The 12,446-nt window shown below is 41.5% G+C and overlaps 1 protein-coding gene across 3 annotated transcripts in view; it reads left to right on the top strand.

Moving 5' to 3' along the window:
* The window catches only part of DROSHA (drosha ribonuclease III), a 113,492-nt gene extending 107,468 nt beyond the window's left edge, over positions 1–6,024 (top strand). For all 3 annotated transcript variants that reach the window (XM_050939847.1, XM_050939846.1, XM_050939848.1), the window contains 3 exons: positions 1,435–1,527; positions 2,361–2,407; positions 5,572–6,024. In XM_050939847.1, coding sequence (XP_050795804.1) covers positions 1,435–1,527; positions 2,361–2,407; positions 5,572–5,702 — 271 coding nt within the window. In that variant the 3' untranslated portion in view covers positions 5,703–6,024. The remainder of the gene's footprint in view (positions 1–1,434; positions 1,528–2,360; positions 2,408–5,571) is intronic.
* Positions 6,025–12,446: the final 6,422 nt, after the last annotated feature.

Raw genomic sequence — 12,446 nt, 5'->3', positions numbered from 1 at the left:
AGTTTCCTCAGCTGTAAAATAGGATTATACTTTCCTCATAGAAATTATATCAAATGTTGTATTTTGTAAAGCACTTCCACATCCACACAAATACTACACTGATGGGCGTGTAATTAGCTGAAAAAAAGAGGAAGGAAAATGCTATCAAAATGCCAGGTCTCTATTATCAGTATTTATTATATCCAGAATGTGTATAGAATTAAAACCCAGGCATATTTCTCACGAAACCCAGGCATATTTCTCACGTTTACTGAAGTAAAGTTTCATATGAAGTGCAGTGGGTTACAGTGAAAATTGGTGTACTTCAGAAATACGATTGCAAAGTGATACTTTGCAGATCTGATTTCCCAGGTCTTTATCTGCGAGCTTACTCCCTTATCTTGAGAGAGATAGATAAAAAAGAAATGAATTTCTGTTTCTTGTCAAACCCATTGAGTATAAGTACCGTATGTTTGTGCTGTTTTTTTATGATAAATTGATTTTGATAGTACAGCTCAGAGTCAGTCTACATTTGCTGTTATCTTCCTATTATCTTGTTTAATTTTCTTGCCAAGGAGTTATTTGTTTCACTGCATTTGCAGCCAGTAGTTTTGCTTTTAAAATTTAGGGTGTACTTTGTTTGTATGTATGTTCAGTGTTACACAGGTCATTAGATGCAGAGTAATTTGGTTAGATATTTCAAAAATTGATATGAACTTTTGCTGCTCCTTCTGTTGAGAAACAAGGTAGTGGACAGAACTCATCTTGGCAGTGAGGCTAGTTGGGGCAGAGGGAAGAGATAAAAGGAAAAGCAAATTCATTGTGTGTCTAGGGAATTATGGCTTTCTCCTTGAGACGGTTGCTAATGCATAGCCTAGAATCTCACTCAAATGGAAAGGTGGTCTGATAAGTGACAGAAACGATAACTTTTCTGATGGAACAATGTGTTTATTCTGTGAATTTGTCATGTAGAGGAGCAGCATATCAAATAGCAACACTCCTTTAAACCTTCATGACTCTTTACAGTTTATGGGCCAAAATTTCAATGTACATGAGCTGGCTTGTCTGATTAAAAATGTGTGTCCAATTGTATAACTACATTTATTCATGCAATTAAAAATGGATCCACAGAGTTTCAGCAATTGGATGAGCATGTAAGCATTTTTGACTACAGGTCATGCATTTACGTTTTTAATTGGGCCTATGTGTAAGCCCAGGAGTGTTAAATAAAGCTAGTTGTAGACAAAGACAAATTTTATGTACGTACTTCGCTTTAACAAACACCGATTTGACATCTTTTGGTTGAAGTAACATATACAGCCAGCAGTCTACTTTCTGACATTGTGCCTTGTGCTAATCTTGCTAAGTGGACTGAAAGCTTGGTGAGATATATGCCATTGCTAGATTATTGTTTCATACTTTCTGCTTTAACAAATTATGTCTTTCTTATCTCAGGACCCTGCAGACAGTGGGACCTTCTCATGCCAGGACATATACAGTTGCTGTTTATTTCAAAGGGGAAAGAATAGGATGTGGTAAAGGCCCAAGGTACAGTGGAAATGTATGAAATGGTTTTAAAAAGCAAACTTGATTGTGAAAGCCTCTGAAATGACAGCACAGGAGACTAATGTTTGCTGATTAGTCACAGAAAAGGTAAAGCAACTTGAGCAACAGCTGTGCAGCCTCACTACTCTGCCTCTGTGCCTCAACCTTACTTTAATGAGACCATATCCTAGTGGCTGGAGGTAGTTAGTCTCCATGTCCGCTTGGTCCTTAGCCTCTCTGCTGAGGCACCAAAGAAGCAGGTGTGTTTAGTGACATTTATACACTGAAACCCCACCAAATAGCTTCCAGATGGCAGTGACCATGGACAAATTTAAACTGGCGATTTAGGATCAGAGAGTCTTTCCCCATTTTTTACTGATCACCACCAGCAGTCCAGCCCTCATTATTTTTTTGGCATAGAAAAAAAAAGTTACACATTTTTTTAATGGTCTTAAACCTCTAAGATTATTAGAACAGAACTGTCAGGACATAATTTTCACTTTGTAGTACAGAGTCAAAATGTCATTTGATTTTTGCTGCTCACTCTTCTATCTTTATTAGTTTTTCTTTCTCTTAATTAAAACAACTGCTTCACTAATGAATTACAAAACAACCTTATTGATCTAATTTTTTTTAAAAAATATTCCATAGGAATTATGGCACTATTATGTGTACATTTGCGGAAAACTTGATTTATCCATTACGTTATGGGACCGACTGACCAGTGATTATTTGAAGAGTTGATCACAACAGAGTAATATGAACCCCAGATTCTGGGAAACTGTAGTTTACCCAGTAAAGCATAAATTTACCATAATTTTGTTTGGTTTTGACAGTATTCAACAAGCAGAGATGGGAGCTGCTATGGATGCACTTGAAAAATGTAAGAGGTTTTCTTGGGAAATGGGAAAACTATTGTAATTTACTCAACTGGGTTTTCATGGGGGGCAAGGTGGATGTTTTATGGAGGAGGAAAATGGGCCATAGAATGTACACAAAATGCTACCAGCTTCTGAACTTCAAGTTTGCTTATTAATAGTTTCCATAAAACTTTGTCAAAAGTCAAGTAGTACATATGACACACACAAGTGTTTTCAAAGGGAAGTTTTCAGTAAGTCACAGATGCAGCAGTTGTCCCTTATTGTACTTAATTCCTTAATCACTACAAGGTTCCCCTCTTTAACATGGAACAGAATGGGGTAAGCTTGCTCTGTGGTACAGGGTGAATCCACCCAACACATTTTACAACCATTTGCTAGTAAGATTGTCTACTGTGGTAGGGGCATCCATCTTCTATAATGTTTTTGATAATGTGGACAGGGTAGGTCAATTCTAGGACCATTCTATGAAACAGTGTTAAAAGCCTAGATTCTCAGCTGTAGTGTAAATTATTGCAGTTCCACTGAAGTTAATGGAGCTAAAACAATTTACAGCAACTAAGGATCTTCCCCTATGGTCTTGAACCGGGGTCACCCAATGAAATTAATAGGCACCAGGTTTAAAACAAACATAGGAAGTACTTAATCATAAAATCATAGATTATTAGGGTTGGAAGGGATTTCAGGAGATCATCTAGTCCAACCCTCTGCTCAAAGCTCCTTCACACAATGCACAGTCAACCTGTGGACCTCTTTGTCAGTGGATGGTGTGAAGGCCAAAAGTATAAGTGGGTTGAAAAAAGAATTAAATAAGTTAATTGAGGCTAGATCCATCTATGGCTATTAGCCAAGATGGTCAGGGATGCAGCCCCATGCTGTCTGCCAGAAGCTGGCACTGGATGAGGTGGGATGAATCACTTGATTATTGCCCTGTTCTGTTTATTCCCTCTGAAGCATCTGGCATTGGCCACTGTCAGAAGACAGGTTACTGGGCTAGATGGACCTTTAGTTTGATCTAGTATGGCCATTATGTTTTTATGTTCTTATTCTGCCATCTCCTCCAGGTGTTGCCCCCGACCCACCATCATCATCTCCAACTAGTCTGGATTGAGTTTAAACCAGATACCACTCATAACATGCACTGATATATTTCTAAATAAATATTTATATTTAATCTGGAAGGATCACATTTTTAATCAATAAAAGTTAGTAAATGTTGATATCAACATACACACACTAACCAATGCAAAAATATTTTCATCAGTGATAATCAATATTTATAGATAGGCAAAAGTAAGAAAAATTATGCTTGAGAATTTATTAGTCAAAATCCAGTGATTTAGACTTGAATTAGGCTTGTCACAAATGGACTAGCAAATGAATAGGAAAAACAGGTCTGATTTGTATATTTTGAGGTGATGTTGACAATTTGCATTTTAATGATTTTACTTTAACGTTTTAAATCTCAGCATCTATTGTCATTAACTAATTGTCTGACCCTCTCATAATTTACCACAAATGTGAAAATTTAAATTTTTAAAATGTTTGAACATAACATCAATATTATTCACTGATATTATAAGAAAATGAAAACTGAATTTTGCTATTTATATTTGTAGAATTGGGGATAGCTAAATTGTTGCGTTTTGAGAATGGCTTTTAATGCAATTAAAAATGGAGAAATGGTCTGAAGTAAATAGGGTGAAATTCAGTTAAGGACAAATGCAAATATATACAAAATAGGAAATGACTACCTAGAAAGGAGTACAGACGCGCCCTGGGTTATGCAAATCCGACTTACGGAAATCTGGTCTTACGGAAAAAGTTCTGTTAAGTTCTGTAAGGTTTTTTTTTGTTTTGGTTTGGGTTTTTTTGCTTAATTGTCAGAGATGCATTCCCGACTTAAGCAAAATTCAACTTATGCAAGGCATTCCGGAATGGAACACTCGCATAAGTCCTGGATCTTCTGTACTGTGCAAAGGGATCTGGAGGACATAGTAGATCACAAGCTAAATATGAGTCAACAGTGTTACACTGTTGCAAAAAAGCAAACATCATTCTGAGATGTATTAACAGGAGGGTTGTAAGCAAGGCACAAGAAGTAATTCTTATGCTGCACTCTGCACTGATAAGGCCTCAATGGGAGTAATGAGTACACATTTCAGGAAAGATGTGGACAAATTGGTGAAGGTCCAGAGAAGAGCAACAAAAATGATTAAAGGTCTAGAAAACATGATCTCTGAGGGAAGATGGATGAAACTGGGTTTGTTTAATCTGAAGAAGAGGGGGAACATGATAACAGTTTTCAAGTACATAAAAGGTTGTTACAAGGAGGAGGGAGAAAAGTATTTCTCCTTAACCTCTGAGGATAGGACAAGATTCAATAGGCTTAAATTGCAGCAAGTGCGGTTAAATTGGACATTAGGAAAAACTTCCTAACTGTCAGGGTGGTTAAACACTGGAATAAATTGCCTAGGGAAGTTGTGGAATCTCCATCATTGGAGATTTTTTTAAGAGCAGGTTAGACAAATACCTGTCAGGGATAGCCTAGATAATATTTAGTCCTGCCTTGAGCACAGGGGACTGGACTAGAAGACCTCTTGAGGTCCTTTCCAGTCCTATGATTCTGTGTTTGTTATCCTAGAACTCAGCTATCATTTTCCCACTCAGAACACTGCCATTATGCTGGCTATCAAGCCTGCTTTTGCATTTTCTAAAATAAAAACAGTAATAATGTGAACATCTGTACAACACTCAGTACCAGTTGCTCTTACTTTGTCAGATATTTTAGTTGCTCTCATTCCGCAGAGTGTTGATTGTATTCTCACTTCACTTTTTCAGTATTAACTACCTGTTGCCAGGGGAACAAAATGTAAAACCCAAGTATTACTTGGACATGTTACTATGTCAGCATTTTATAATCTGTTTCTGAGAATCGGCCAGGCTCTGTAGCAAGGGAAACAAATGTTGAAATTTTCTTTGAAACTAAGGTGGTCTGATCATGCTGGACTTCCAGTTTTGTACTGAGTATTACGAATGAATGAGGCAAAATAACAGCGTGACTTTTTCTCCTCCATCGTGTAAAAGAAAAATAAATAAATAAAAATTGAAGCATTCTCTGTGCTACCAGCTGCCCTTTATTAATGTAAAATATTTCTCCCTGTGTCAGATAACTTTCCCCAGATGGCCCATCAGAAACGGTTCATTGAACGGAAATACAGACAAGAGTTGAAAGAAATGAGGTGGGAAAGAGAGCATCAAGAGAGAGAGCCAGAGGAGACCGAAGAAGTCAGGAAATAAAAGGAGGGCACGGAAACAGTGCAATATTTACTTACTTAATAACTCGATGGCCTATGGAGACGTAACCTAGTTTCATGCAGGTGATGAATGAAGCATGCCTGCCGACAGCAAATACAAAATAATGCTCTCTCTTTAAAAAAAAAAAAAAAAAATTGTTTCTTTTATTCTGTTTTAGCTGCAAAGTCTTGGGGACTTTTCCTAAGATTTTTTTTATAAAAAGCCCTTTTAGCTTTTATTAAAAGTTGTGGAGGATTTTTGTTTTGTTTTGTTTGTTTTTAACTTTGTCTTGTATGAAACAATAAAGTGTTAATTTCAGAATCTCGCCAAGAAAAAAAGAATTGTTTAATTAGTGTCTCCTGTGTTTGAATGTTTCTGTTCCAAAGACCTGCACACACTGTCACACTGACTCAGTGCTGAAGAGGAAAAAGAAGTTGTTGTGGCCCTGGTTCAGCAGAAGACTTAAAATGGTGCTTAACTTTTAAGTGTGTACATACAGTGAAACACTCGTTTCAGTGATTTGCTGAATTGAGACCTTAATAAGTTTTTGGTCCATCTTAAGTACAGTAAACCTATAGCAACTTTACCACAGGAATATTCGTTATTTACTCCTCAGGGAATTCTGTGCCAAAAAATTAAAAACTTTGTGCACAATATTTTAAAATTCTGCTTATTTTATTTGTCAAAATAACACAATACAATCATACCAGTTTCAATTATTTTGGTAATTTATTTGAAAATACCTGTCAGCAACTATATCTGTAACAATACAGATTGCAAAAAAGATTCAGGAAATATTTTTTGACAAATAGATTCCTTACTAGGCATATTAATGCAGAACTCTTGAGTAATAAAACTACAATACAGAACCGTATTTCCCACACCCCTCAGAAACAGAGCGAAGTCTTGTGGGAGTCAAGGGTAATGAAGGAACTGAGGGAGAGGAAAGTAATTGCTGGGAAGGAGCCGGGATGCGAACTTGGAGGATTCTTGAGTATGGATGGAAAAAGTGTGGAACAGGTTTTTCAGGGGGCACGGAGGGATTGTTAGGGAGCTTCCCCCATCACCATGTGGCCCTGCACCCCTTCCTTTTGTCCCCATGTGTCTGTGTGTCCCCTCTTCCCCTATGTGGCCCTGCACCCCCTCCCCCATCCCTATGTGTCTCTCTGCCCCCACTCAGTCACCTCCCTTTCCCTATGTGGCCCTGCACCCCCACACACCCCTGTGGCACTGCATCTCCACTCCCATTCAGTCTCTGCCTCAATCTGTCCTCCCCTACTAGCCCTTATGAACCCATCTGTGACCTTCCAGCAGCTGGTCTGTGACCTCCCTCCCTATGTGTTCCACATTGTCTCCCCATATTTCCTGTCTCCTGACCTGGCCCAACAGGTACTGTGAAGAAGGCAGTGCAGGCTCTTTTTCTTCCCTATGGTAGCTGGGAGTGGCTGGGAGCGGTTGCTCTGATCTAGTGCCGCAGTGCCCTCCTTTGGGCAAAAGGTGCATCCTTTAGGCAGAAGTTACTTTCTGCAGGAAAAAAATATGCATGGCACATGAATTATGTGCATGCATAGTGGCGCAGAATTCCCCAGGAGCGGTTATTAAGATTGTTGTTTAAAACAATGGACCCAGGAAGCTTCAAAGAGTTAGAGGGTGTTATAGCTGCACGTGAAAGGTGGCGGGGGGGGGGGAGACTTTAAAAAGGCAGTGTTGTAAGGATTCTATAAGAACAATATGATGATTTGAAGCAAAGAAATATCTATTTTTGTCAGGATGTGGCTAATTATATATCAGTTTGTAGCTTAATTGTAACTTTATTCCTATCTTCCTATTCTAGCAAAATGGTTTGTCCAGAAAACTTTTGAGTGTCAAATTTTGCCTTCAGCATCTGGATACCTGGAACTCCAGATGGAAATACAAATGGAAATTGTGTGCATGTACCTAAGGACAGAATTTGGCCCTTAGGATGTAATTCAAACTCATGTAGAAAGGGACCTTTGGCTCATCTCATCTAATATCCTGTATGTCCTAGGCCATTAAATGTCACCCAGTTACTTCTGTACTGAGCCCAATAACTTGTATTTGGCTAAAGCACACTTTCCTGAAAGGCAACCAGTCTTGATCTGAAGACACCAAGAAATGGGGACTCCACCACGTCCCTTGGTAGTATTTTTCAGTGGTTAATCACCTTCACTGCTAAAAATGTATGCCTAATTTCTAATTTGAATTTCTCTGGTTTTATATTATAACCATTGAATACTGTTATGCCTTTCTCTGCTATACTGAAGATCCATTTAGTACCTGGTATTTTCTTCTGTGGAAAGTGCTTATATATAGTAATCAGATCATCTCTCAGTCTTCTTTTTGATAAGCTAAACAGACTGAACTCTTTAAGTTTGCTGCTGTAAGGCATTTCTCCAGCCTTTGAATCATTTTTGTGACTCCTTTCTGCACCCTCTCCAAATTTGATAATGCATACCTGGCTGCACACATCAAATAGTTCCATAATCAGAGCCATATTTAGCCTCACATAGAGAACCTTGAGAGTTTTTAAAAGGATGTTTCCTTCACATAATCCGTCCCACAATGACAAGTATTTTATGGTGCTGATTCAGCAAGGTACTTTTGGCATCTGCTGAATGTGTATGACAAGAGTTCCCAAGAGCACTTCATCATACAGATGGGCTAAAAATAGACACCAGTATTGCTGAAAAGTTCAAACTATAAAAGCTTCACTCCATAGTTGCACTTGTGAGCTAATCCAAGTCTATATTTTCAGAAGCATGTTTTTGTATGTACAGTGCCAGTGATGCATGCACAATCAGAAATGTGTTTCTGAAAATCTGACCCCAAATTGTTGCCTCCCTTTCTGCCTATTTCATAATGTCTATTCCATATCTCCACTTACGGCTGAAACAAGGGCAGAAGGTGTTGATAGCTGAGTGATTTATACCATTACTTTGTTTATTCCGTTTCAAGAAGTGATCAGATCCATGCATTTAAAAAAAATTACTAAGCAGTGACTTCATCTAAAAGAGTTTTGGTGACTGCACAAGCCACTTGGACTTCACTCATAGTTTGTGATGTCACCAAAACCACGCAATGGAATTGTTGGCCCCTAATTCAAAATTGCATCTTATTTTCCATACATGAAGTGTATGGTTGTTAGCGACTGGGACAAGAGCAGTTGTGTCTAGGGGTCAGTAGCCAGGTTAGAGCTGGAGTCAGGCACCAAGAATTGGAGCCCAGAGTCAGGGGCAGAGTCAAAGTCAGATCCAATGATCAGCACCTGGTTGCCTTGTGTGAGGCAGACAAGGCTGGGAACAAGCAGCCAAACAGAAGCTATCACAGCCTTGGGCAAATGCTTTGAATAGCCAGTGCTGTGCTGTTGCTGCTGCTCTTAAAAACCAGTTGGGTGGCTCAAGTGGGGCCCAGCTGTGCTTGTTAGCATGCTTGGGTGTAATGCTAGCAGACTGGCTGCGGGTCCTCATTCCTGACCATGGTACGTATAATGACAGTGACACACACAGAAGTCATGGTTACTTTATATCCTGGCCCCAATGACACGACACCTTTTCCACTGACTCCAGTAGGGAGTGGGATGGTAACATATGATGATATTCTCCACTTCCATTATGTGTATCATTTGAGGATCCCAAAACTCTTTGTAAGCATTAGTTTAATTAGTTGAGTTGCATATTTAATGATATTTCTGTTAACCCTATCAAACAACTCTGATTTCACTGCAAATCTTAACATATACATTCCCATTAAAAATCATGAGCTTGACTCAGATCTGAAAGATTCCTATTTTTCCAGGGATCCATCAACAGAGAGAGCCTGTCTGGCGAGGTCACTCACAATTCCTCCTCTGCCAGAGTTCCTGGAGCTGGTACCTGCCCCAGCAATTGGCACTGCTGCTTGCGAAGGTGCGGTTGCTAGCGTACATGAGGCTTGTTTGAATTCAGCATGCGGGGCCCTAGTAGCACTTTAAAGTTGCCACTGGCAAGTGGAACCCTTTAGGTAGGTCAGTGCTGCAAATGCTTCCTGCACTTCCCTGGGCAAGCGTCTCCCCCTCCCGCCAGTAGGGCACAGTAACCTTTTTGGAAGGGGAGAGAAGGGAAATTGCAAGTTGCACACCCCTTTGCTAGGATTAAATGGAGTGACCCACTATCTGTGATATTGTGACTCACACCACCCCTAACTTTCATCTTGGTCGCTTCTCCTTGTTTGCCTGCCACCGCTCAATGGTAAGATGAGTCTCTCAAAGCAGACTGCTTTTAAGCCCCTCGGCTGAGAGCAGTATGTAGGTTCCGGACTGTTTACCCTTGTGACGAAGTGGGGTATTCACCTTATGTTGCATGTGAGTCTTACTGTCCTATACTAATACTGTGTGTACTTCAGTTTCCCTGTATATTGCACCAATGCCTAGGTGGTGGGAATTGGGTGTGTGACTTTTGCTGAGACCCTCAAGGCAGGTGAGGCTGCTCAGCTCTCTGGGCATAGGTGATGGCCGATACCCTTCATAACCTGAAAACCAGGAGGGGGATGAAACCAGGTGACACTTTGCCCAGGAAGCAGCACAAAGACCAGAGGAGGAGCTATGGGCAGATCAAAGGAGAGGCAGGGAGATCCAGGGCAGTCTGCTGTGAGGGACTGGAAGGAAGGGCCAGGCCGTCTGGCCCAGGGTCCCCCCAAGATGGACTTTGCTGAAAGTCACTGACTTCTGTGCTAACAAGTTCTGTTCTATGCTGTGTACCTGTTGACCAATAAACCCTTCTGCTTTACGACGCTGGCTGAGGGTATGTCTACATCTACAATTTTGCAGCACTGGTCGTTACAGCTGTATTAGTACAGCTGTATAGGGCCAGCACTGCAGAGTGGCCACACTTACAGCAACCAGCGCTGCAAGTGGTGTTAGATGTGGCCACACTGCAGCGCTGTTGGGTGGCTTCAAGGGGGGTTCGGGGAATGCGAGAGCAAACCGCAGGGAAGGAGACCTGCTTGCACGGGGGTTCGGGGAACGCGAGAGCAAACCGGGGAAGGAGACCTGCTTCCCCGCGGTTTGCTCTCGCGTTCCCCGAACCCCCCTGCAAACCGCAGGGAAGGAGACCTGCTTGCACGGGTGTTCGGGGAACACGAGAGCAAACTGGGGAAGGAGACCTGCTTCCCCGCGGTTTGCTCTCGCGTTCCCCGAACCCCCCTGCAAACTGCAGGGAAGGAGACCTGCTTGCTCGGGGGTTCGGGGAACGCGAGAGCAAACCGGGGAAGGAGACCTGCTTGATTACCAGAGAGGCTTCCTCAGATATGCTGCGATACCTGCTTATTCCATGGAGGTCAAGAAAAGCGCTGGTAAGTGTCTACACTTGATTACCAGCGCTGGATCACCAGCGCTGGATCCTCTACACCCGAGACAAAACGGGAGTACGGCCAGCGCTGCAAACAGGGAGTTGCAGCGCTGGTGATGCCCTGCAGATGTGTACACCTCCTAAGTTGCAGCGCTGTAACCCCCTCACCAGCGCTGCAACTTTGTGATGTAGACAAGCCCTGAGAGTCACGTCTGACTGCGGAGTTGGGGTGCAGAGCCCTCTGGCTTCCCCTACCAAAGGGAAGTGTGCATTCTTGTCATAGCATTCTTTCTCAGATCTGAACCTTACAGTTCAGAAAATGAGATACTAGCATGAATTTCCCTAAGCTTAATTACCAGCTTAGATCTGATAGGCTGCCACCACCCAAAAATATAGTGTTTTGGGGCACTCTGACCTCCCCAACCTTCCCTGGGGACCCCAAGAACCCAGACCCCTTGGGTTCTTAAAACAAGGAGAAATAAACCATTCCCCCACCTTCCCCCTCTCAGAACTTCCCTCCCTGGGCTATCCTGAGATACTGATCTAACCTCTTAAATCACCATACAGAGAAGCATCTCCCTTCCCTTCCACAAAGAGGCAAACAGATTCAAGGAAAACAGAGAGAGATTTTCTCTCTCCCCCTCCCGTCTCCCCACCCGTCCTGGTGAGTTATCCCAATCCCCTGGGATAAAACAAGGGAAACAGAGAAAAAAAAATCAATCAGATTCTCTAAAAAGAAATCTTTTAATAAAAGAAAGGAAAAAGTAAAGAATTACCTCTGTAACTTCAAGATGTCAATATACAGTGTCCTATAGCTTACAGATACCAGAAAGAGACTTCCCCCCCCCCCCCCAGTACCAATACAAATCAAAATATTCCCAGCAACTACACATATAAAAGTTAACCAGCCAGATCCACAAATGCAAATAGTGTAAAACAATTAAAAGGCCTAAACCGCCTGTTTTTTACTCACTACTTGAAAAGAGACTTAGAGAGCCTGTAGTAATGTCTGGTCTCTCTCAGACCCTCCGAGAGAAGAACAAAGAACTCACACCCAAACTTCCCTCCACCCGAATTTAAAAGTATCTTGTCTTCTGATTGGTCTTCTGGTCAGGTGTCCAGTTTCCTGCTTGTAACCCTTTACAGGTATAAGAGACATTAACCCTTAACACTCTGTTTATGACAATTGTGAACAGGGATGTTGAATGCTCCGAGGTCAGACCAGTAAGGTCGAAGATGAGGAGGTTTTTTGTCCTGGACAGTGTGCCCCAAGGGGAGTCACTCTACCCCAGAGTCCAGGCTGGCTTCCTACAGAGCAGTTCCAGAGCATTGGACCTGTGACACCGTCACAACCCTTCAGCGCCTCTCCTTAGAACTTACGGGATTCTCTTCTATTTGAGGA

The sequence above is a fragment of the Gopherus flavomarginatus genome, chromosome 2, assembly GCF_025201925.1.
Source record: "Gopherus flavomarginatus isolate rGopFla2 chromosome 2, rGopFla2.mat.asm, whole genome shotgun sequence".
Taxonomy (NCBI): Eukaryota; Metazoa; Chordata; order Testudines; family Testudinidae; genus Gopherus; species Gopherus flavomarginatus.
This window is presented reverse-complemented; position numbering and strand designations above follow the sequence as displayed.